Source organism: Melanotaenia boesemani, chromosome 17 (genome assembly GCF_017639745.1).
Source record: "Melanotaenia boesemani isolate fMelBoe1 chromosome 17, fMelBoe1.pri, whole genome shotgun sequence".
NCBI classification, from domain to species: Eukaryota; Metazoa; Chordata; class Actinopteri; order Atheriniformes; family Melanotaeniidae; genus Melanotaenia; species Melanotaenia boesemani.
The window spans coordinates 3,246,382-3,271,845 of NC_055698.1; the positions used below are offsets into that span (position 1 = coordinate 3,246,382).

Sequence of the window (25,464 nt, forward strand, 5' to 3'; positions counted from 1 at the left end):
CGAAAGCCAAGTACAAACACTGCTGAGACCGGGCTTTCTCTGTGGCTGGGCCCAGACTCTGGAATAAACTGGCCCCCTGATATGCGCACTCTAACTGACCTGGGTCTTTTTAATTCTGGACTCAAAACATATTTATTCAGACTGGCTTTTAATACTTAGAAATACTGTAGCACGTTATTTAATTTTATTGGATTTTGTTGATGTACTTCTCGTTTCATGATTTTATTGTGTTTGCATTGCTTTTATTGGAAAGCACTTTGGTCACCTTTGAGTGTTGTAAGCACTATATGAATAAATATTGACTGATTGATGTTTACACAACAAAAAACAGCAAACATCAACCCAATGCTTCGTGCATTTGATTAATAAATAACAGAATAAACAAATGAATGAACAAACAAAATAAAATAATGAAGTGAATAAATTAAGTTGTTTAAAATATAAAATATCACAGAGAAAAATAGATACATGAATAAATTATTTTTAAAAATCAAATGTAATCAACTCAAATAAATATGTACACAGATAAAATAAAATAAAATAACTCTGGGACTCAGACTCCATTTACATTATCATTTAAAAAACAGAATGGCTTCCCCAGCAATAGTCATCTAGGATAATCAGTCTCTCGCTCCACAGTTCATTCTTAGTGATTCACCAGCTGTTATCTTGCGGCTGCTCGAGGACGACACATCACTGTGTCATTAAGTTTTAGACATGTGCAGTGATGTGTGCTGAGTGAGCTGGAGCACTGTCAACAGAAAATCTTTCAGCCAGTCACACAAGACATTTTCATACATGGTTTACTGACTCAACCTTAAAATCCTAATCAGTCACATTTCATCCTTTAACTCGCCCTCGTTTGAAACCTCAAATTAATCATTTTAGTGTTAGAATAAAGTTACACAGTGACTGAATCCTGAGTCCACATGAACCTTTCAGGTCTTATTTGGCAGGTGGAACCATGTGTGTTATATAGCTGGCTTTGAGTCTGTTATGGCTCTAGTGTCCTACGGGGTTCCACATGGCTCAGTTCTTGGGCCCCTCATGTTTTCGCTATATCTGTTTCCTTTAGCATCCATCCTGAGAAAGCATGGCGTATCTTTCCATTTGTACGTCGATGATAGCCAGATACATCTACCCCTAATAAAGAAAGCTACCTTTTCTCTTACTCCTCGAGTCATGTCTCCATGACATCGAGGAGTGGATGGTCCTGAGTTTCTAGAATTTTAATGGGTAAAATCCTGAGGCTAAAGAGTTTGGGCCAAATGGCTCCAGAGGCCCCTGCCCAGTTAATTTGGGTTCCTTGTCTAGCTTTTTAAAACCAACTGTCACTAATTTGGGTATTAAATTGGACAATGATTTTTAAACTAGATCGGCAGATTAAATCATGGTGAAGTCTAGGGCTGGACGATTATAGAAAAAATAATAATCACGATTATTTTGATAGATATTGAAATCACGATTATTATACACAATTATTCACTGATTTTAAAAAAGTGTTTATTGAACCACCAAAAAGAAATCCACCTCAATAACTTTTGGAACAAACATCCGGCTATAAATTAAAACAAGGAGTAAAATAATATTAAAAGAATATTAGCAATAAAAAAATGAATACCCAGTCTATACTCCCTGTGGTTCACTTACTACAAACTGAGGTTTTTGGCTAGGAACACCAGTCTGTTCACTTGGTCTGGCTTCAGTGATGAACGTAGGCAGGTGACAACATTTCCACCTGTGCTAAAAACCCGTTCTGATGCAGCACTTGTGGCAGGGATGCACAGGTATTTCCTAGCCAGTTTGGAGAGCCGTGGGTAGTATGGCTGTGATGATTTCCACCACTCAAGTGGGTCAGCCTCAGCATCAAGGGGCCTTGCCTGGAGGTAGGCCTGAAGCTCCAAAACTATGGCCTGGTCTGGTTGATGAGGAGATGGTCCTGGAACCGTGTCTTCTGTGGTTTTGAAGAAGCTGCCCAAGCCCCTCTTCTTCTTCTGTGCTCCCCCGGTTGCAGCATCAGTGTCAGCAGCTGGTGTCATCATTGGCTCAGTAGGGGTCCTCTCCTTGAAGATGGGGAAATAAATAGAAGACAATATGAATTTATATTTCAACTGAAGTATGGTAGTTACACATAATTGTATTACTCAGCATTTTAAGTTTACATGATGTTATTGAGTTTACTGTAAGATATGTATTTTCAATACATTCATTTCAATTGCTAAAATAGTAAAAACAATTTTTATTATTGTTTTTTAGTTGTAGTATCAGTAGTAGTAGTAGTATTACCATGACAGTCTTCATTTCAGATGTCAGTCTGGCTTCAATTGCTTCACGACTCTCTTCAGCCACATATTTCAGCTTAAACCTTGGGTCCACTGCAGACGCCATGTCGAGGAGCTCTTGTGTTTTCGAGTCATCATATTTCTCTTTGAGGTAACCCATGATCTTCTGCTTAATGCACTTGGAGAGGTCTGTGTCATTCTCTTTGACTGCTAGTATGGATGTGTGGAAGAGGTGGAGAGTTGGCTTTACAAGTGATACACTCACATACTGTTCCCCAGAGAGCGCATCCGTAAACTCAACTAGAGGGCTTAGTGAGTTGTTGACAGCCTCTAGTACCTCAATGTCCTGCCATCTTGGGGTCAGATGTCTGGTTTTGCGGTCACTGGAGAGGACCTGGGCGATTGCCTTCTGCTGCTCAAGGACCCTGTTGATCATGGCTTGTCGGGATCCCCATCTGGTGGGACACTCTGTCTTCAAGGAGTGCTCAGGCAGCTTCAGTTCCCTCTGGGCCTGTATTAGCTCCTTCTTTTTTTTCCAGCTGTAGGAGAAGGTGCTGACCACTTTTTTACAGACCCCCATCGCACGTTCAATCCTGCTGTCCTTCATTGCATTCTCTGGAATGACAAAAAATTTTTTTTATAAAATATATATATATATATATATATATATATATGTGTGTGTGTGTGTGTATGTGTGTGTGTAATATAATATAATATATTTAATATAATATATATATTATATAATATATATAATATCTTTAGTTTTGTTTTGATTTTTGTGAATTTCTAATTAATAAAAAGAGTGGTTAAATAAAGTTTCTTTTAAAACAAATTCTTATATCTCATTGGGATGCTATACAGAAGATGTGTATCATATTAATTTAACAACAAAACTTGATTTAAAAAAATCCAAATATAAAATAATTTCTAAAAAACATTTGTCATGTCAAAGTATTGTTTTATCTTTAAGTATTAAAAGTGTATATAAACACATTTTGAACATGAATTTCTTTTTAAAAAAAACAAATTATACTCATTGAACCTTGAACTGTGAGAGGTAAAGAACATCGATCCACTAAATATTGATTGAATGGGATATTAATAGTTAATAACGACATATGTTTACTGGAATATTTTTGGTTTCTGAACATTTTGGAAAGCTATAAGGCCCTGGATCAAATAGACCCCGTAACATAATTGATCTACCTTAGAAACGAACATAACACAATGGTTAATTTACTACTTGAAGTAAAATATTTAGGTGACTTCCACTATAGTAATATGGGCCTATCCCTACTTTTGTGACAGTAATACCGTATTCTAATGTATCATTTAATAAATAACATCATCGCATATGTCACACAGACAGGAAGAAAGAACATTTCTCACCTATGGCCAAGTGAAGTCTGTGCCCGAAGCACTGCAGCCTTATCCATCCATTGAGTTCAGCTGCCAGCTTGACGTTTGAGGCATTGTCAGTTGTAATGCACACAAGCTTATCCTCCTCCAAATTCCATGCCGCCATAGCTTGCTTCAAACCATCAGCAATATTAATCCCTGTATGGTCATCAGGGAAAAATGCTGTCTGGAGACATTTTGTCTTCATGGCAAAATCTGCATCAATGTAATGCACGGTGAGGGAAATGTACGGCTCCATAGAGCGGCTTGACCACAAATCCGTTGTGGTGGCAAAATACTCGGCAGTGGAGACATCTTTTTCCACTTCAGCGCGACATTTATCGTACAAAGCAGGCAATGCAACTCTGCTGAAGTGTTTACGTGATGGCAACACGTAACGCTTGTCCAAAGTCTTAACCAGTGTCTTAAAGCCTGGGTTGCTAACTGTACTGATGGGGCACATGTCTTTAGCTAGCATAAATGTCACAGCCTCCGTTATCTCTTGATGTCGCCGGGATCCGGTGGGATATGGAGTGGCATTGTAAAGCGTGTTCTCAATGGAAGACTGTGTTCTGGTGGCTGAAGTTGACGCGCTTTGTGGGGTCTTTTGTTCCTTCAGGACTTTTTCGTAGACCACTTTATGGCTGAACTTTAAATGGTTGAATAAGTTTGTCGTGTTGCTTTGGGGTGCAGACACGACGGCGCGACAAATTTTGCAAGTAATCTCCTTCTGCTCCACGTCTGACAATTTGAAGCCAAAATGTCTCCAAATGACAGAAGTTGTCCTACCTTTCTTTTCTGCTAAGGGTTCTGGCTGGCTTTCTGCCATGTTGTCAATCGCTCAATTAATCAACACATCTCGCACGCTTGCTGCAGCTGCACGTGACAGAGGTGTGTTGATGGCGCCTTAACAGCGCAGGAATTTACATGCACAACAGTAATCGTTTTTCTTCGATTACAGTGTTTTAATGATCGTGACAAGGCAAAATCGAAATCACGATCAAATTTCGATTAATCGTCCAGCCCTAGTGAAGTCTAGCTTTTTTAACCTTCGTGAACTCACTAAGCCAAAATAATTTTCAGCTGCTCTGGACTTTGAGACAGTGATTTATGGCTTCTTCACTTCCTGGCTGGATTACTGTAATGCCAGCCATCTGTCTCGCGCCTACAACTCGTCCAAAACGCTGCTGCTCGTCTTCTGGTTCCAGGTGAAGGCTCAGAGGGGATAGAGCCTTTGTGGTTGTTGCTTCTAAACTGTGGAACTCTTTGCCGCTACTGGTTTGAGAAGCTCCATTAAAACCTGCCTGAAGACCCATTTTTATGATCTGGCCATCAATCTAGCATGAGACTCTTGTTTTCTTTTTTTGATTGCTTCATTGTTTCTTAGTGTTTTATTGTTTTATCGCTTTAGTGCTATTGTTTGTTTTTATTTGCATTTTTATTTTACTTTTATTATTACTGCTTCTATGTTGTGTTCAGCACTTTATTTAAACTGACGTGTTAAAAGTGCTCTATAAATAAAGTTGAGCTGAGTCATATTAACCATGACAAATGAAAATGGTCACAGTCTCACATGTCAGGACCATGTTGGTCTGTGGTTTTGGTTTGTAGAACCAGTATGACAACAGGAATTCATTTAGACACTATTATTTTCTTCTAAGTTTTTAGTCTTTCCTTTGATGAATGTTTATTTCTTTGTGGGTTAGTTCTGCTGAATGTTACTGATAACATGCTGTAATTTAATTGGCTTGTCAGAAAAAAAATTCTTGGACTCTGGGCTTTGTTCAGATTTAAAGTCTTAATCTACTTTTCTTTGTTTTTACATTTCCAGACCAAGACATTAAAAGAAGAGAGAAAATAAATTAATTTCTATCAGTCTGATTCAAACCAAATATGAAATGTAGGCTTGAGTTAGTGCAGTTGCATCACAATCCACCGACCACTTAAACTGGGCTGAGTGTGTTTCACATTAATCAGAACAACCCAGGGCAGTTCTATTTTTTCACACTAACACTACAGATGCTGTGTGTACTATGAGGCTAAATTGTACAGATCCATATTGCTGCCCAGGTAACGTTTGTTATGCTAGTTAATGCTAACGGAACGAACTAAGAGACAAGAGGCTGTAGTGTTGTTGGGATTAATGTCCAACAAAAAAGTAGATTTTAAAATTCTGCTTCTGGTTTTTAAAGCTCTATATGGTATAGGGTCAAAGAACATCTCAGACCTCCTGGTATTCTATGAACCTTCCAGGCAGCTTAGCTCATCAGATGCAGGCTTGCTTTCTGTTCCCAGAGTTAGGACTGAACATGGAGGATATGCTTTTGGTTTTTATGCATTTTTTTGTTTTTTATGTTTGCATGCATTTGTTTTTCCTGCTTGGAGAAGCTGATTTTTATGCACCATGTTATGCTTTTATTATTGCTCTTAATTGTGTTTTTGTATGTTTATGTTTGCACCCGATTGTCTAAAAAATGTTATATAAATAAAGTTTAATTTGATATTAATAAAGCATGTTACATACTCCATTAGAAGCAAGAACTTTGTTCTTTGTCCAAATTATGTTATCTGGTTCTTGTGGCCCGGGTTGGGGACATCTTGCAGCTTGTTCTCGAAACATCAGCTGAGCAGAACTTTCCTCTCGTGCTCTGAGAAGTCCTGTGTAACTGTTCGGACATTTGAGGTGGGCGTTAATGCTGAAAAGTGTGAAATGGAAAGTTGTTGCTTCCACATTTCCGCTGATGCAAGGATGAATATATAGTTTCCATGAACAGCTGATAGAAGTGGTGAGAAAGTAGGAAAACTCCGCTGCATGCTCAAGTATGAAATAACCAGGTCAACTATTAACTGCACATAAAAACACCACGCCCCCCGCAGTAATCCCCACCCTGACAAGGGTTCTTGTGGAGGATAAACTGACCGGACCAAAACTAACTTTTTTCTTGTTCTTGCAGCCTTGAAAACAAGGACAAAGTTCTAGCTTCTCATGGAGTACGTAACAAGCTTAATCTGGAAGACATTGTGAAATGTAACGTTATTTTCCTTAATCAGCGTAACGTAAACAGAAAATAAAAATCATTCCTTCAGTAATATGGGCAGATCACGTACACAGTGTTCTGCAGCCTGAAGTCTAGAAAAAAGAAAATTATTTAAAACAGCTGATCAAATAGAAAACTGGCAGCCCTAGCAAAAGTTGGAAAATATTTCCTTACCAATATGTCCTGTTTTCCAGTAACGAGGCTCCACTATCGCGTGACTTACCAAGACTCTGTGTGATCTTAGTATTATTACACAACTGGTTTCCTCCGTCCAAAATCAGCTTCTCTTGCTGAGATAATGTCAAATTCAGATGTTTTTATTCACCAGCGTGGATTACATTCACCTGTAAACTGTTTTGCAGGTTATTACCGCTCACATTAGCAGCTAACACTAAAGGTGGATTTATGCTTGTGCAGCATCTGTGTGCGGTTGTTTAAACATGAACAATAAACAAGCTGAATCTACATCATTGATGGAATTTCTGAGTCGTATTGCAGGTTTAAATGGATCCAATATTCTCTGTAGGTTTTATCACCATAAAGATGTTATGTGAGATCTGAACTTTAGGAATATTCAGAGCGACTCTGCTGAATGAAACGCTTCATCAGGACATTTTAATAGTTTCACTTTTTTCTGTCCTGTTCCCCCCATCACAGCGTTTCCGGCTGTGAATCTGGGAAACACTGGATTGTTCTGGTATTACAGAAATGAATGTAGATGTTTCAGATCAGATTATTACAGTAATCTGATTACTCCCAGATAAAACATAAATGTCTTTCTGTGACAATTATTCAAGAAAAATAAGTATTACACAATTAGAGGTAAAGGAATCGATATTGCATTTATTAGAAATCTAATCAAAATAGGCTGCTGTGAATCAAATTGATTCAGGAAATTAGTGAGCCAGCCCTGTCACTTATTATAACCGGGTTTGTGTTTAATATTCCAGTGTGGGTTGTAAGTAATTGGAATCAGTTTCTGTCATATGAATCATAGTTTACATTATACACTGATATCTAACTAATATAAAAAACAGATTACCTTTGAAGTCTCCAGATACGATCCACTTCTCTATAAATGTAGACCCCTGTCTTATGTTGTCAGTGAAATAAAAGTTCACTGCTTCAGTCTGACCAGGTGTATCGCAGGACGTCAGAGGTTTCTTTCTGTGTTCGACTTGAATGAACTTCCGGCTTGAAATGGCAGGAAGCGGTATACATGCTGTAAGTGTGAGCGTGATTGTGGTTAAACTGTGTGTGTTTGTGCATTACTAATGCTGCTAAGAGGACTCCACCGCATGCCAGTCTAAACAGATCTAGTGATAGAGTCCTCTTAGCTTGAATCACTCAACTTCATGGTGAGGAAGTAAGTGTTGGTCTCATGTTAGATAAGGCCGGGGGTAGATGGAAACGTATCTGTGTGACAGAATATATAAAATACCGGTACAGGCTTCTGTGACAACTGCAGTTTGCTTTGCTATAAAACAAGACAGCATCTCTAATAACAGGCTAATCACTCACCCTACAGAGCTGATATACATACCAACCACTGCATTCACACACACACACACAGAGCGCTGCAGAGACATGCTCTGTCAGCTGTAGAAAACTGCAGACAAGTGAAATGAGTAAAGATGGAGGAGCAGGCGAGGAGGAAGAAGAGTGGAATCAGTTATCACAGCCAGTTAACGCTTTTCCACTGAAATTTCCTGCAGAAGCTTTCCAGCAGGACCGAGCGCTGAAGAAGGGGTTAAAATAAAAATGGAGGTTTGCAGCTACTGGACATGCTAATAATCCGACACAAAAAATCCTCAAAGTTCAAGGTCAGTCGTCTTTATATGTATTATTTATTTAGTGTTACGGAGCCGTTTGGTCAAATATGTGTCCTTTAGAATAGAATAGAATTATTTTGTTTTTGCAACAAGTGTAATGAAATTACAAAGCCCCTAGTAAGTGCAAAACAGAATATAGAATAGAATAATTGCAACAATCACAATAAGACAAAATACAATGTATAATAAATAAGATTTAACAAAGTAAAAAATAACATAAAATAAAACTTCGGCTTCAGCCTCTGCTGCTGAATTCAATGCCAAAAGAACTACTGGATAAAAAACAACTGCAGCTAATGCTATTAAATTCACTTCCATTAAACTAATAGTTTAATTGATCATTAGAGAAAATAAACTGGCAAATATGACATAAACATTCACTGTCCACTTAATTAGGGACTTGGTTCGCTTGGTTGACAATCAACCATTCGCTTGGTAGCAACTCAGTGTGTGCTGTAGTTCTGAGAAACAGAAAATTACATGGATTCATGTGGAGATGGTCAGTGATATAGTCAAAGCTTGACATGTAAGATTTATGTGGTACATAAATACTCATCCTGCTCATGGGCTAACTTGTGTGATATGGAGGAAAACTAGCAACGGCGTCTAAAAGATGAAGCATCATTTCCAACAAGAAAGACCAGTTTAAGGACACATACACTCACTGGCCACTTTATTAAGTACACACATCCACTGTTAGCGCAAATATCTAATCAGCCAATCACATGGCAGCAACTCATCACATGTAGTCATGCAGACGTGGTGAAGACGACTTGCTGTCTTCACCAAACTGAGCATCAGAATGAGGAAGAAAGAGGATTTAAGAGATTTTGAACACAGCATGGTTGTATTTACTGGGATTTTCACCCACAACCATCTCTAGGTTTTCCAGAGAATGTTCTGAAGAAGAGAAAATATCCAGCGAGCAGCAGTTGTGTGAAGGAGGAGAAACATTGCTGGTCTGATGAGTCTCCATTTCAGCTCCACATTCAGATGCTAGACTCAGAATCTGCTGCAAACATCATGAAAACATGGATCCATCCTGCCTTGGATCAATGCTTCAGGCTGCTGCTGGTGTAATGGTGGGGGGAGATTTTCTTGGTCCACTTTGGGCCCCTTAGTACCAACATGATCTGGTTTAACCAGCACAGCCTATCTGAGTATTGTTGCTGACCATGTCCATCCCTTTATGACCACAGTGGAGCATCTTCTGATGCTACTTCCAGCAGGATAATGCACCATGTCACAAAGCTCAGATCATCTCCACCTGCTTTCTAGAACATGACGATAAGTTCACTGGACTCCAACGGCCTCCACAGCCACCAGATCTCAGTCCAATAGAGCAGCTTTGGGATGTGGTGGAACGGGAGATTCTCACCATGGATGCAGGCGACAAACCTGCAGCAACTGTGTGGTGCTGTCATGTCAATATGGAGAAAAACCTCTGAGGAAGGTTTCCACCACCTGCTTCCATCTATCACACCAGGATTAAAGCAGTTCTAGAAGAAAAGGGGGTCCAACCTGGTACTAGATGGTGGATGGGGAGTGTAGGTGTGGATTTGGGAAGCTGTAGCTCAGGAGGAAGAGCAGACGTTTCCAACCGGAAGATTGGTGGGTTGATTCCAGGTTTTCCCTGACTACATGTCGATGTGTCCTTGGGCAAGAACCTTTAACCCCATGTTGCCTCAATCATATCCCTACCGGAGTGTGAGTGTGTGTATGAATGGGTGAAAATGACAGGTAGTGCAAAGCTGACAGGAAAAGCGCTGTACAGTTCATTTACCATATAATCTAATCTGCTCAAAATATTCTGTACACAACTGCTGGACTACAATGAGAATATGGTTTTATTTTGAGTATCTGAGCCATCTCACACATCTTACTTTGACCTCAGAGGTTTAAAAATGGAATGATAACATAAACATATAAGGTGACAGAGAAAGGCTATTATCACCTGATCTCACACGGAGAAAATTTGAAAAGTGCTTCATAGCTGAAGAAGCCGAATCAGGGTTGGTGAATAATTAGCACTTCCATCGTTTCTGCTCCCTGCAGGAGGGCTGCAGAAATATTTAAGATCCTCCTTGAATCCCTCACGCAGCAGATGGGTAAGTCTGTTTCTGCCACTCTCAGCTTAATTTCTCGTTTCAAACCCTTTTTTCCCTCTCTTTCTTTCCTTCTCCTCGAGCAATCTTTCTGCCCAAATCCCGAAAGATTCCACCAATGTAGGAGGCATCGCTGTGCAAATTAAAGTAATGTGGCAGTTTTCTAAAGTATGGCCAAAAGAAGTGGCTGTGTACTTGGGCCCATGTTGTTTTTTCATTAAAACAGCTTTGACATCAGGTCACAACAACTCACTGCATCGCTGCTTTCTGATATTACAGAACTAAAGGAGGACAGAGGGGTTGAAAGTCAGCGGGAAGACAAGTCATTTTATCATTCTGGCAAAATCATGTCATCTTTTCAGGCTGCTCCTACCGTTATCATTATCCACCCCCATCAGCAGTTAACTCACATGGTAACTGCACTTGAGGTATGTCTCAGCAGCAAAGCACAACCTCAGCACTGTTCCCTGCTGACTTCATGTCAGCATGTGTGCGTCAGCATGCTGCAGAAACACACACACAAACACACCCTGGTTGGAAACAATGATTGTATCTCCTTATGATTCCTTGTTGGGAATCCCATTTAGACTTCTCCGTGTCTGCTCTCACATGAGATCTCAACATGAAAAGTGAGTTTCTGGCTGAACAGCTGGTGCACCTACTCGCCGGCTGTTTCTCTGCAGGATGTTTGTTGACAAACTGGCCCTCCTCCCTTTTATCTGACAAAGCTGCAGCTACAGCAGCTTGCTGCGAGGCTGACTACCAGTCTGCAAACCTGAGCTGCAGGCCAGATCACTGCACACAAGCCCCTCACCCTCAGCCTGGCTGTGACTCTGGTGGTCGAGCGGTGGGTCTGTGGCTTAGCAACAAACCCTCAGATTTAACCCACTATAAAAAAAAATTTAAAAAAAGTGGATGAGAGTCTTGTACTATTCTAGGGCTGTGATTCTGAAAAGCCTTAATTAATCAATGCTCTCATACGGCCGTTTTCATACAGTCTTCTTTATATTTCTAAAATCTTCATCATCAAGGTTATACTGTAGTTTTTCTGGTGATAACTAAATACTAGTTACTTTTCATCTAATCCAGACACAACATGGCCATTCAGATACTTCATCCAGACCAATCAGCATACAGCTACCTCATCTGGACCAATGTGTATATCTGAAACACCCTCTCAGTTACTCCAACCACACCAAACAGTCAACAGTCATCAACGACGCAGTGCTTTTCAGTGATTAAGATCCTGTACAGCAAGGATTACATGTCCTGGGGCCAAATTTATAATATATATATATATAAAACTCTTCCCTCACCCACCCTCCCATCTCCTCTGGGTAGGCTGGGTGGCTGTTCATCTTCAGCTCGAGTCCTCTACCAGAGTCCTGGGAGCTTGAGGGTCCTACACAGTGTCTTAGCTGTTCCTGGGACTGCTCTCTTCTGGATGGAGATGTCTGATGGAACCACTTCTCCAGTGTGGGGGACGCTCCAATGACCACTGGTAATACTGTTGCCTTCCAGTCTTTCTCCAGCTCTTCCTTGAGTTCTTGGTATTTCTCCAGGTTCTCGTGTTCCTTTTTCCTGATATTTCCATCGTTGAGGATGGCTACATGCATCACTACGGCTTTCCTTTACTGCTTATCGATGATCACAATGTCCGGCTGGTTGGCCACCACCATTTTGTTGGTCTGTATCTGGAAGTCCCACAGGACTTTAGCCCTCTCATTCTCCACCACTTCAGCTATCTGTCGGTGGTACATTCCGTGCAGGAGCTTGTCCTCCAATGATGGTTCCTCCATTTCAATCTCCTCCAGGTTCCATTGCCTAAGCCATTTACTCAGTGCTTCGTCCATTCCTGATGTATTCATGGAGCTTGGATGTTCCACCTTGGATAGTGGCCTTGATGCTCACTAATCCTTGGCCTCCCTCTTTGTGCTTCACGTATAGCCTCTGGACACTGGATTTGGGGTGGAACCCTTCATGCATGGTGAACAGCTTCCATGTTTCAACATCTGTGATCTGAACTTCCTCCTTTGGCAGCTTATTATCCCAGCAGGGTATCTGATCACTGGCAGGGCATAGCTGTTAATTACCCGGATCTTGTTCTTGCCATTGAACTGACTTCTCAGAACTTGTGTTACTCGTTGCAGATATTTGGCTGTGGCAACCTTTTTGCTCCTGAATTGTAACATTTTTTTGACGGTTTCGTGCTGCTTTGGTCGGTTGCCTTCATTATCGGGGCTCACACAGAAACAGTTCCTAAATCTCTTCTTATACCTCCAAACTGAGCTTGGGAGGCAGAGGTGAGGTGATACCTCCTGGGTGAAGCAGCAGCTAGCTTCAGGGTTAGCTCCCTTCACTTTACCCAGTAGTGGTGAAGCAGACACGGGATTCTGCTGGAACTAGCAGAGCTGTGTGGTGTTAATTGCTAGAGCTGGGAGCAAAGCATTCACCGCTAAGCAGGACATTTACTACAGTGACTTCCTCTGCTCAGACGGCCCCCCTCCCCTCCCGCTCTGACTCCTGCTCCATGCTTCTCGCCTCCTCTCCAGCTCTTAAAGGGGCCACACTGTTTTTTAACACAGCACTGTAAACAGCAGCATGTCTCTGCACAACTGAGACATTACTCTGGCAGACCAGATTTTATTGGCGGCGGGACAGTTTTGGCCTGTTGGCCACCAGTTATCGATCACTGCTGTATAGTCTCCTGTTAGAAGTAATTTCTGCTGTAGTTTTACCCACTTAAAACCTTAATTTCCCTCCTGAAGCCACAAGTGAGTGAGACAGAACCAGACAGGCTAGGCTGCACAGTCCTCCCTGCACTTAGAGCCAGTAACCAGCTCAGTGTTGCTTGACCAGTAGGCGGCGACCTGCCACAAGATGAGCCTTGAAAGGCCGCCCCCTCATTTACATAATGAGGCAGAAATGCATACAGAAATGTAAAAAGGCAGAAAATATATGCTTGGAGAGATTAGAAGAAGAAAAGAAAAAAAATTCAAGACTGGATATAAAAAAGAGGTAAAGGTGACTGAATAAAAAAAAGTGCCAATAAATTAAATAAAATGTTAGATAAAAATAAAATAGAGAAATAATTAACTGGTTAAGAAAATGTAAAAGGAAAATAATATAGAAATAAATATGGGCATAAAAATAAAGGAAGAAAGAAATTTAAAAAAACATCAAATAAATTAATTCTATAACATGAAACATGACATGGAAAAGTAAAAAAAGAGTATGAATACACCATTAAATTAAAACGGTGGAAAATGACACTAGAAATGTAAATTCATGACACATTTTATTGGTTTTTTTTTTATTTTTTGTATAATTTATTGCCAAATCAATGTTTTGCTGAGTCATTATTATATTTCTGTGTTTCTTTTTGATTTTGGCAGGTTCAGTCCTCCGTATTATTGGTCCTGGAGGTTTGCTGACTGTGTTTACAGATGTATTCATCTGACTGTTAAATATTAACTCAATACATGAAGAAATATAAAGAAACAGTTAAAACAATTTTAATAGGCTAATTCAGTCTTTGCTCTACTGGCTTCATATGCCACCTAAAACATGAAGTTAACAAACAGCCCTGGATGCTGCTTGGTTCAGTATTTCTGTGAAGGCTTTGAGATAAGACTTTTTTCTTTCCCCTTTGGCAGCACACTTAGTTGGCTTTTGGATTTATCATCTCTGTAGTAGAAGCTCAATTTATATTGGTTTACACCAGCTGGGATAGTGCTGGCAAGCAGCTGAGCTCAGACGTCAATAACATCCAGCGCTCATTTTTACTGTCAATCACCAGGAAACTGCAGCGGATTAAGTGAGGACAATGTAATTCACACTGTTCATTTTACCGACATCTTCAAACCTCGTCTCACGGCGGCTCGCAGCAGTTGAGCAGAATAGAAAGCCTTGATGATACCGATAAAGGAATATTCTTTGAAGTGAAAGAGCTTCTGAGAGACCTGTAATTCTCACAAAGCACAGACTTGTGGGAGATATGTCCTGGGGGGAGTCGCTGCCAGGAATACAAACACAGTCGGCTTCGGTCTTCATCTTTAAAAAGAAACAGGGCCTCAAACTACATCGTGATATGTGCTTGTTTTCCTGCAGGGTTATGAAATGTGATAAAAAGTGCTTTGAGCCAGGCTCAGTCCAAACAGGCACAAGTGTTTTTGCTTTTTAGAGACAGCAGCGATGATGAAGGTCGATGAACCTGATGGCAGCCCAGTGAAGAAAAATAATATAAAATACTCTGCACAACATAACTTAGGTTAAATACCGAGGTATTGGTATTTACCATTTACGCACCATGATTGGACATTGGGTGGTAAATATCTGTAAATATCCCATAGTGGATTTAGCTCAGAAAACTGGTCTTAACCCCTAAAAATCCTGCCATTTTTTTCTAAAGCGGTATTTTATGAATAAAAGATTTTGGTGGACCAACTATTTTATGGCTCTACTTTTACTTGACCCTTGCTGATGTAACAAGGGTGTTTCTGTTGCAGTATCATCTGCTACTGAACAAAGGTATGGCTTTAAACTGCATTTGCAACTGGTCTGACATGAGTTTTTACTGAATCTACAGGTATGGTTGTAGCCTGGAATGATATACATCAAGTGTCAAACTCAAAAAATTATCTTAGGCCAACATGATCATATCTAGTCACTATTAGAGCTGGCCTGCTGACAGAGTGCATGGACCACCATGATAGTACAAGTCCCAGAATGCACAGCCAGTGCATTTCCACGTCAGTCAAATACCACGGCCTGCGAGCGTGTACCGCGAGCGCGTACCTCACTTGTTCTCTAGTAGTCAACTCTTAACAACCTTTTCCCTCAAAAAATGGCTAAAGGAAAAGTGGACTTTGAAAACAGCATATGTTTGCAGATGTAAACGGTAAAGCTGTGACTTCTGTGTGGAGACAGTGTGGCTGTAATGAAAGAATACAACGTAAGAAGAGTTTGAAACGAAGCACCATGACGATACAAGCACCTAGACAGGAAACAAAAGCTCCAAAAAGTGGAAGACTTCAGGTGCTGCTTTTTTGCCAGGCGAACGAAACAGCGCACCTACAGCAACAACAAAAGTTATTTTCCTCGTCTTTCCATCTGGTCCTTTTGCTCCTGAAGTGCAACATTTCTTTGACAGTTCAGTAACCATAATGCTCTGGTCTGTTACCTCCGGGGACAGAAACAGAAACCTCCAAAACAGTTTTGGCCCGTGGGTCACCAGTCGCTGACCACTGATTTAGGTGCTCCTGATGATTGTCTGCTTTACAGAAGTGTAGGATGTTTTCTGACACATTTCTTTGCAGGTGTAGCAGCTGGTTTCTCTGATTTGGTTGCTCACTTGTTGCTGTTTCTTTCTATACGTTCTTTGTCTCCTTTTCCTCACTCTCCGCCTTCTGTTGTTTCCCCTTGTCAGGTCCTGGATAAACAAGTATCGTAGCAGCATTGATGTGCATCCGAAGATACTGATAGTTTGACTGATAGTTTTTGGTTGCTCTTCAACATGAGTTGAGTCGACTATTTAACGCTGATATATTTCATTGTGTAACCTTTCAGTGTCAGACATTAATCATCATTGTAAGTTTCAGCTTAAATTTGGGTCTATCGGGAGGAGGTTTAAAGCATTAAGTGAATATGTGATGAACATATTGATGGTATAACATCGAGTCTGAACAGACTAACCTATTTTCATTTACATGAATGAATGACTTACATATTTCTTTCAACCTTCTTTGTTGCAATAACATTTTACCACTTTGTATTACGTAAAAGAAAAATAGACTGTTTATTCATTTAGTCTTTTATGACAGAACAAAAACATTGAGGAAATAAAAATAGCAATAATCAATTTTCATTTTATGTTTCAAAGGAAAACAAAACTGCCTGAAAGTCCTAATATAGTACAACCAGTCACAGATATACTAGTATCATCTGTTGCTCGATATCTTTTTGTTTCTACAGATTATATTGGAAATTACCAGAACCCTGTCTTCACACCAAGTTTCTGCTTTCTAAACAATGCTGCTAGAAAATTAGGAAACCCATGAATATTAGACAAAATATCTGCTTTTTTTTTAAATAAAAATTGGTAACACCCCAAATTAAATTAATTGGAAACCAAACTACAGCCAGATCAGGTTTATCCTCTGGTGCACATTTTCAAGTTTAAACTCTAAACAATCAGAAAGAAAATAATATTAAAAACTGTCAGTAGTGGTAACAAAGGATTTTGTGTGCAAAATACTTTTCATTTTACACACTTGTCTGGGTAACATGCCCTCTTGTTTTATGGCTCTGAGTCACTTCTTTGTGAACATGTTTGCTGCTGCTGCTGTGGAGCAGATCAGAGGAAGCTACACACACTTAAACAAAGAAGTATGCTTCAGCCACGCTGTTTCTGCAGGGTAAAACAATCAGATATTAAGTTGTTTTGTTCTGATTTGACAGATTTAGCCGAGTTTTTGTTTTCTAATAGAAGCAAATATTAACATCTGCTGTTAGGCCAAATGTAAACGTTGTGTGTGTAAGTTGCTCTGATCCGCAGTCATAGTTCAGACATGATCTTTTATGTAAAGTGACAACACTGAGGAATCTTTACATTTCGTTAATGGAGGCGTTTAATACCGCCATTAATTGTGAAAGTAAGTAATTCTGACATCCCTATTTATGCATTATATGTTATGCAATTTATAACACTACTGAGTCTATTTTGTCTCCATAAGTTTCAGTTTCTCCAGTCCAGGAGGTGAGCCTCTTATTGCTTTCATTTACTAACAACCTCACTGCAAAGTTGTTCCAGTCAAACTGGGATTAACACAGAAAGGGAGACCAGCATCGGCTCCCTGCAGGGATCCACACATCTCTTCCCCTCAGTCGATGGGGGATTCTTATCAAAACGCTGCCAGGACCATTATGAAAAGAAATGGTAATTACCACACACACACGCACGCACACACACAAATAGAGGAAGGAGAGCCAAACGAACACAGTGCTAATACAATGTGTCTGGTGTGGGGGGCTATTTACATACCCTTCCAGCACGCCTGTCACATTCAGTTAATTACTCTCTGGACAGGTGACAAAAATGATTAAAAAGAATGATTAGAAATATTTTCTCATCCGCCTCCAAAAAAAATCTGTTAAGTCTTTTTAAGAAGAAGCTAAATGATGTGTAAAAAGAGACATGCTGTTTTTTTCCCTTTAATCCCAAAGGGGATTACAATATCTTTCCTGCCACCAAAGAAAGGAATGTGGAGAAAGAGCCGGAGAGGATGGAGGATGTCTGCAGGAGGAGAAACCTGGAGGGTAATGAGCTGCATCACAGCATCCGTTCATTACCCCTCACATCTGATGGCTTCCAGCCGGTGAAGCCTATTTAACACCGTCAGATCAATTAGCAGGTGAAGACGGGTGGAGACGTGCAGCCTTTTGTTCAATCAGACGCCGTGTGAAGATGTGTGGTATGAATTCATTTTAATGTTCTTGGTGTGCAACAAAGGGAGGGTCTGAATGGGCTGAAACATGCAAGCTAAATCAAGCACCCGGGATTGGACAGCCTTGCAGGGGAAGCTGTTAGAGTGAGGCAAATACCCTGAGAGGCTTATGACTGCAGAAATCTATGTTTCAAGCAGCGCTGCCACTGCTTATATATCTGTCGCTGAAATACACCCCAGCAGCCTGAGCCTGATTTTTCACTTCTGACTAAAGACTCCTGACTGCAGCCGAGCTCAATCCATTCGTCACAAGGGCTCGCTCAGCATGGATGTTATTCAAGAAGTCTGTTTCACCACAAATCTGTCAGTATTTCATACAAACGTCTGCCTGTGAAATTTACTTTTTCCATCCTTTGCTGTTTGGTCCCTCTGACAGGAAACAAAATGGCTTGTTTTAACCAGATAAGACTGTTAGTTGAGCTCAGGAAGCCGACAAAGCAGCCGTGACCGTGAAGGATAGCGCCATCGCACTTCTATTTCTTCCTCACCTGCTTAAAGACACTTCAGCTGGTTGTTTACTCCACAATCACCTGCTCTCCTCTGACTCCTTTCCCTCTGTTTATCTGCCTGTGTGAACATGTAAACTCTTCAACTCTTTTGTGCTAACACAGAGGCTGGTTTGTTCCTCTGTTAAGATAAGGGACTAAAGTTTGCCCAAATTTTGCCTCAGAACTAATCTGATTTTCTCTAGTGTTTGAAGGAGGATTCCTCTTTCTTGTTCCAAAAAACCTCTTTGCTATAAAACACTTTTGTACATTTAGTTTTGAAGGCTCTTTATATATTCCTGATCTTATCAAAATAGGATCTGGTTCAATTTGGATTTCCAAGATCCTGGAGAAAAAAATGAATATGCATCATCAGTACATCAGTAATCTGAAATTAGAAGAACCGATCCTTTGGAAAGTAGCGTTGCTTGAACAATACCAGGAAAACTTGCAAGAACACCTCACTGCCCCACTGGTGGAGGTCTCTTCACTGTCTTTATGTTATTTCTTTACAGGGGAAAAAATGTCGACATCCCTGATTGTCATGTAGCCAAATATCAAGGTATGACTTGATCCATGTAGCCCAGGCATAGATATTGGTGAAAAACAAACTCTTGGTTTGGTACATCCCAACATGTGGGTCAGGTGCAAATATTTGCTGCTGAACCCAAAATCCAGAGTATGTTTGCATCACTGAGGGCACCTTCACACAAGCTTTGTGATTCCAATCCTAGTCCATTTGCTGGGAAAGTCAGCTTCATTTGGGGTTTTGTGAATGTGCAAACCAACTGTGATTTGCATCAAGAAGCAGACTCAGCCCACCTACAACCATGATTCTCGGTCTGCTTCATGTGGACCTAATACAGGAAGCGGACTGCAAAACAAAGTGCATTGTAGGTTCCGTGAACAGCATTGTGGGTAAACACGACCAAAACATGAGAGTGTGTGGGACGATAGATGGCTTCAGAAAAAATGTGTCATGGTCAGACGTGGAAGAAGTTGGTAAAAGTTCTGATGGAAGTCTGATCAACCCCAGACCGCTAACATCTGATGTAGCTCCATGTTTTACTCTGTTCTTCTGCTTTAACCAACAGATGAAGCAGTTTTCTTCTTCGTTGGTTGTCTCATCTTCTCTTTCAGTAACTCTTGGTGCAGCGCCTCCTCTGGCGGAGAGTGGAATATGTTATTTAAAAGGTTGATTAGTTTGAGCAGTGAAGCGTGAACACAAACTCGTTCAGGAAGAATGTTGCACCCCCCAACTGAACAGAGTGCCCAAACATACAGTCTAGCGGACCATCTTGGAGGGGATGCATCCCGAGATTCACCACTTTCTCAAAGGAATGTCTGAACCTGAATAAGCCGAATGTGACACCTCAAGGTCGCAGGTCCACCTTTCTCTGACTCTCTAACCCTTCCATCAATAAGCTAAAAACACAAAAAAATAAACAAAGGTGCACGGCACTTCAGCTTTTTCACCAACCTCTACCAGAAGAAGAAGAGCAACCATGAAGACCAGTGGACCTGCAGCAGCATCTCTTCAGCACTAAGAGAGCAGAAGCAAACAGCACCAGGGTTTCCCAGACATAGACTAATGTGTGGCGCAGCGCCACAGACTCCGCCCCCCCCCAGAACAAGATTTTGAAATAAAAAACTTAAGGCTGCCAAAAATAACGCGTTAACGGCGCTAACTGATTTAATTGCGTTTTTGCGTGAATGCATTTAACGCATGCGTGGCATGACAAGCCCAATACGTCCATCATTTCTCTTCTGATGGCAGGATGTGGAGATTGAATAAGATCAGCTGACTGGTAATGAAAGGATTGGAGTATAAAAAGAAGACCGATGGAACAACCCATAGAACAACACACACCCGTGGAGGATGATTTTAACACACACACTTTTCCCAGTAAGAGTGTTCAATAAACTGCACTTTTCCTGCGTGTTTTAAAAAACTTTGCTGGGAGTTCTGCATAAACTGTGCAGCGCTCTGCCTCCAGCTCTCCCCTCCCTGTCCTGTTGTTCCGTGACCGGCTCTCCCTGATCAGCTGATCAGAGTTTTTTTTACTAGTACCGTCTCTGTTGTTTCGTTTATTGTTTATTATCTGTTCATAGTTCATACCAACACATATTTTTTTGTCAGAAACCTTCTCTAACAAAGTAGCTGACTGGTGGTAGAAAGGATTCATACTTCAGATATGCAGGGGCGGGTCTAGAAAGGTTTTAATGGGGGGCCAGGTAGCGGTACTGACCAAGAAAAGGGGGCCACAAATGACACATTTTTTATGAGCTAGATTTTATAAAATACTGAACTGATCATTACAATTAAAGTGATCATCTAACGTAAAAATAAATAAAGTGAAGAAAAACTTGTAATAAAGTAAAACAGCCAGTGATGTTTTTTATCAACAGTTGTTAACGTTGGGTGACGCTGCTGTAGGATTTTTATCACTGCTGCACAAACACACTTAATAATATAAAGAAAAATGTGTTTTTATCCAGATCATCAGTTTAATCAAAGTTACTTCATCAATATTTACTGTTTTAACTTCAGTCGTCACATCTGGTGGTTTTATCACAGACATTATCACCATGGAGACGGTTGGTGTGGTGGAAACAGATCAGTTCTCTTAGTTCTCTCTTCTCTTAAAGAACTTACTTTAAAGCATTAGGACTGAGTTGAATAATTTCAAACGCTTTACAACTGACTAAGCAGGTGACTCTGAAGACCAATAGATAAGCACACAGGTGTACAGTATATAAATATGGCAGCTCAGAAAGTGTATGTTTAAATGCCGCCCGCGCACACACTTTTCTTACACCCCAATGACCAGCTCCACCGAGCACCACAACACCGCACACTCTATTCCCTCACCGGCGCCAGGGGAGCACCACACACTGCTACCTGGTCTGGGAAATACTGAACACAGTTGCTACGGCGGTAGTAAACAAAAGACAATCGGTCAATCCTACCTCAGTTTATTTATTTCACTCTTTACTAGGACGGTGGAATGATTACAATTTTTAAATCAGATTAATCACAGCTTATAAATGAATCAGAATTAATCACCGTTCGCAACTATGCCTGAAATCTGCCCGTTTCATACTGTGTTGTATCAACAGAACGAGCCGGTGCTACAAATATTTGCTTTTAACTGACCTTCTCTTCGGTAAATATCAGATGTCCAATGGTCAGTAAATGCAGCATGTAATGTACTTCTATATGTTGTCTAAATCATCTTTACCATGTTCTAGATCATAAAGCATTATGTATATATGTCTCCATGTTGATAACATCATCATAAAACCAACAGATGTGACGACTGAAGTTAAACAGCCGACATTGATGAAGAAACTCTGATAAAACTGATGATCTGGATAAAAACAGCTTTTTCCTTTTATCATTGAAGTGTGAGTGTTTGTGCAGCAGTGATAAAAGTCCTACAGCAGCATCACCCAAAGTAAACACCTGCTGATAAAACACATCATTGGCTGACAACCCTTCCTGGTGCTCCTGCCGGACCCCCCATCAGAACTTTTCTAGACCCGCCCCTGCATAGCTGAAGTATAAACCCTGTCGACCACCAGCCAGCTACTGTGTTAGAGAAGGTCCTGCCAACAACAACACTTTGGGGTAAATATGTGTTGGTGTGAACCTGGAACTGCTAGTTTCCTCCTTCTCAGCTGAACCAGAAACAAACACAAGAGAGAAAAGCTGATCACCGACAGCCGTCATGATTCATGGAACAACATGAGAGGAGGAGGAGGAAGCAGCTGCTGCACAAACAGACGACCAGAGATCCTGTAGAGCAGACATGTTGGTGCAGAAGAAAAAAAAAAAGAAAAAGGAAAAAGTGCAGGTGTGGAACCCTCTCACCGGGTAAACAGTGTGTGTTAAAACAGCCTCATTCTCCACAGAGGTGACGTCCATGGGTTGTCCAGTAATGCTGTTTATTCTCAAATCCATCCATAGAGCCACCCAGCTGATCTTTTCCATCTCGCCTCTGTCGGATGGAGCTTGTCATGCCATGCATGCATTAATCGCGTCAAAAATATTAACACAATTAATTACATAAATTGGTTAAAGCATTATTTTTGACAGCCTTACTCTTTACACAGAGTCCAGTTCATTCCTCAGACTGCTTACAAAGATCATCCATACAGCTTCATCCAGAGTAAACAGTGGATAAATGCCTCCTGAGCTGGAACAGCTCACATATGAAAGCGCCTCAGGCGTCAAAACACGCTAAATCGACAGGCTCCTACCTGCAATTTGGCGGCGGGTCCAAGGTTATCTCTGCTAGCTCCTTCTGGATCCTGAAAGGAGAGGAGGATCAGAGTTGTGATCACAGACAGTTATAAAAATCCTGCAAGGAAAATCAATCGGGAAGTGTACACAATGAACATCTCATTGATTTTCTAATGAGATCCTGAGCTCTGTGATTGAACAAGGGAATAAGTCCTGTTATGCAAGGCCTGCACGGCTGAATGTCTTTTAATGCATGTAAAATGTGAGATGATAAATGAAATTCATCTGTTACAGTAGGATAAAAAAACATAGATTCTGATCAGGATACTGTCTCAACCCACACTTTCAGGAAGCTGCTTCAGAGGATTCACACACAGCCAACATAAAAATCTTTTAATAAATGGACTACTGAAAGGTCAAATTTCTCCGATTAAGTATTCATCACATGCTGGCAATTTTCCTACATGGATGCAGGAGCCACGTCTACTTTACAATCGTTCAGCTGGGCATGAAGGCTGCGGCTACCCGCTGCAGAGGACCTCCTCTTCCTCATTACATGATGGAGCAACTTACATATTTTCCTCGCAAGTATCTACAAACCACATTTCTACAATATTTTGGTGAATTTTTCAAATGTAATGAAAACTTAAATCTGTCATTTTCATTTAGCTACTACAAAAACAAATATTTTCAGTGTGTTCATGAAACTTTTGCTGGTGGTGATGATCAGCGAGCCAATACTATTGATCCAAGCTGTGTTTTGATGTATGAGTGGAAGCGATCATGTTAAAGCAACGTGATATCATCTTGTATCAATCTCTGGATCAAATTAAATCAAAATCCTTTCATGGCAGAATCTGTAATATTTGTTTGATAGTATCATACCGAGGAGGAAGATACTATCCAGTGGCAGATGAGCAACAAAGGTTGGAATCCAAAGCCTTGTTTCCACCTCGTGGGTCCAGCTCAGAAAGGGTTGGCTTGGTTCGGGAAATCCTGATGTGTTTCCAGAGCCAACCGCCCCCTTACCTGGTTTAACCCGGATAGCGATAGATGCATCAGTTACGCCACTGGTTCCTAACCTAGGGTCCCTGACTTCCCAAGGGGGTCCCAAAAGAGCACAGGGGGTCTAGGAGCCTGTACAGAGTCTGTCTGATTGCTAACATGAAGGCCATATCCATGCAGGTGGTTACACATGAAGTTTTTTTTTTAGCATTTGGACATTTCCTTCACATGGAACCAGCAGTTTGGAAACGTGAAAACACAAACTTTTAAAACCAGGTTCCAAAGTGAATAAAGGAAGGGTCATCAAAACCTGCTATAAAGCAATATTTTAAAACGTATATCCTTGGTATTAAGCCAGAGCTTGCATCCCATCCGTTCTCGTCCATGTACTGTGGTTTAGTGAGGTCAGTGAGCTGGTGGAGCTACAGTAGAGAGGTAGTTCAGGTCGATCCTGGTAACCTGGATTTTTTTCCAGGAGAATGTTGGACATCTAGAAGTTTGTGTTCTCTCACCTTGGCATGCACTTAAACAACAAAAAGTCCACAGTTCCCCCTGTTCTCCCTTTGTTCTCATTGCTGAGCCACACAGGAAGTGACGACTCTTTCAATCAGTTGGTTGCAGCGTTTCAAGCTTCACCCTTTAGGGTTAGATCCGTAAGACTGAGACCACAAAGGAACAGTCCCAACAACGTTCTGATCAGATTCTGCCACCCGTCCCAGGTTTTGCTTGTGGAGATGCAAAAACAAAAAACAGTGTACCAACCCGTCCCGAACCGAGCTGGACCCCTTGGTGAAAATGAGGCTGAATGTTATAGGACAAAGTGCAATCATAGTACCGTCTCGTCAGTTGTCATCAGCACCAGTCCCCAACAAATTTTATTTTTTCCTCAAATTCCATGTATTCATTGTTTTTTCATTGAAATCTGTGTTTTGTTGGGGCCTCTTGTTTTTCATACAAAAATATCACAAATATCTTTTTTTGTTCATTTGAAGAGCTTTTTTTGGAGAGGGGTGGCTCTAGAGGCCGTTATTGAACAGCTGCTTGACGGGAAAGGGAGGCAGAGACAGTAGGTATGACACGCCCTTGGCCGGGATCCGAACCGGGGCGTCTGCATTGGGGAGCTGTAATATATGAGCTGGCAGCTTAACTAGCCAGAAACCTCCCAGCCTGTTCGCAGAGGTCAAACTTTATTTAACTCTTATCCAGCTTTTGTTCATTTGTTCATTTTTTGTTTTGTTCATTTTGTTCATTTGGCTCAGGCACCGTGAAAAACAGATCACACCTACATATGAGATATATCATTAAATTCCATGTGTTACATCTGAACCCAGTCTGATTGTTAAATTCTGTGATTCCATCTGTGTTTTCCACATCGTGGAAATCATCGGCCCCGCTGTACTGATTTCAGCAACATCTTTGTCCAGCTGTCGTCATCAGTATGGCTGATCAGGTCTGGACCACTAACAACGTGAACTCTCATCACACTAAGGCCTCGTTTACATGACACTTAGACAATAAAATGCAAAGGTTTGGTTAAGTGTTTGCCTCTGGTTTCTAAGGTAATAGAG

The 25,464-nt window shown here is 40.8% G+C and overlaps 2 protein-coding genes across 2 annotated transcripts in view; both read right to left on the minus strand.

Annotated features, from left to right (window-relative positions):
• Positions 1–25,464, minus strand: part of LOC121628290 (ubiquitin-conjugating enzyme E2 E2-like) — a 94,153-nt gene that overhangs the window by 56,863 nt on the left and 11,826 nt on the right. The window contains exon 3 of the mRNA XM_041967306.1: positions 22,909–22,959. Coding sequence (XP_041823240.1) covers positions 22,909–22,959 — 51 coding nt within the window. The remainder of the gene's footprint in view (positions 1–22,908; positions 22,960–25,464) is intronic.
• Positions 1,415–5,138, minus strand: LOC121628278 (E3 SUMO-protein ligase ZBED1-like). The gene is made up of 4 exons (XM_041967290.1): positions 5,128–5,138; positions 3,672–5,051; positions 2,287–2,897; positions 1,415–2,063 (listed from the first exon to the last, which is right to left on the minus strand). The coding sequence occupies exons 2-4, from the start codon at positions 4,507–4,509 to the stop codon at positions 1,650–1,652; spliced, it is 1,863 nt and encodes a 620-aa protein (XP_041823224.1). The 5' UTR covers positions 4,510–5,051; positions 5,128–5,138; the 3' UTR covers positions 1,415–1,649.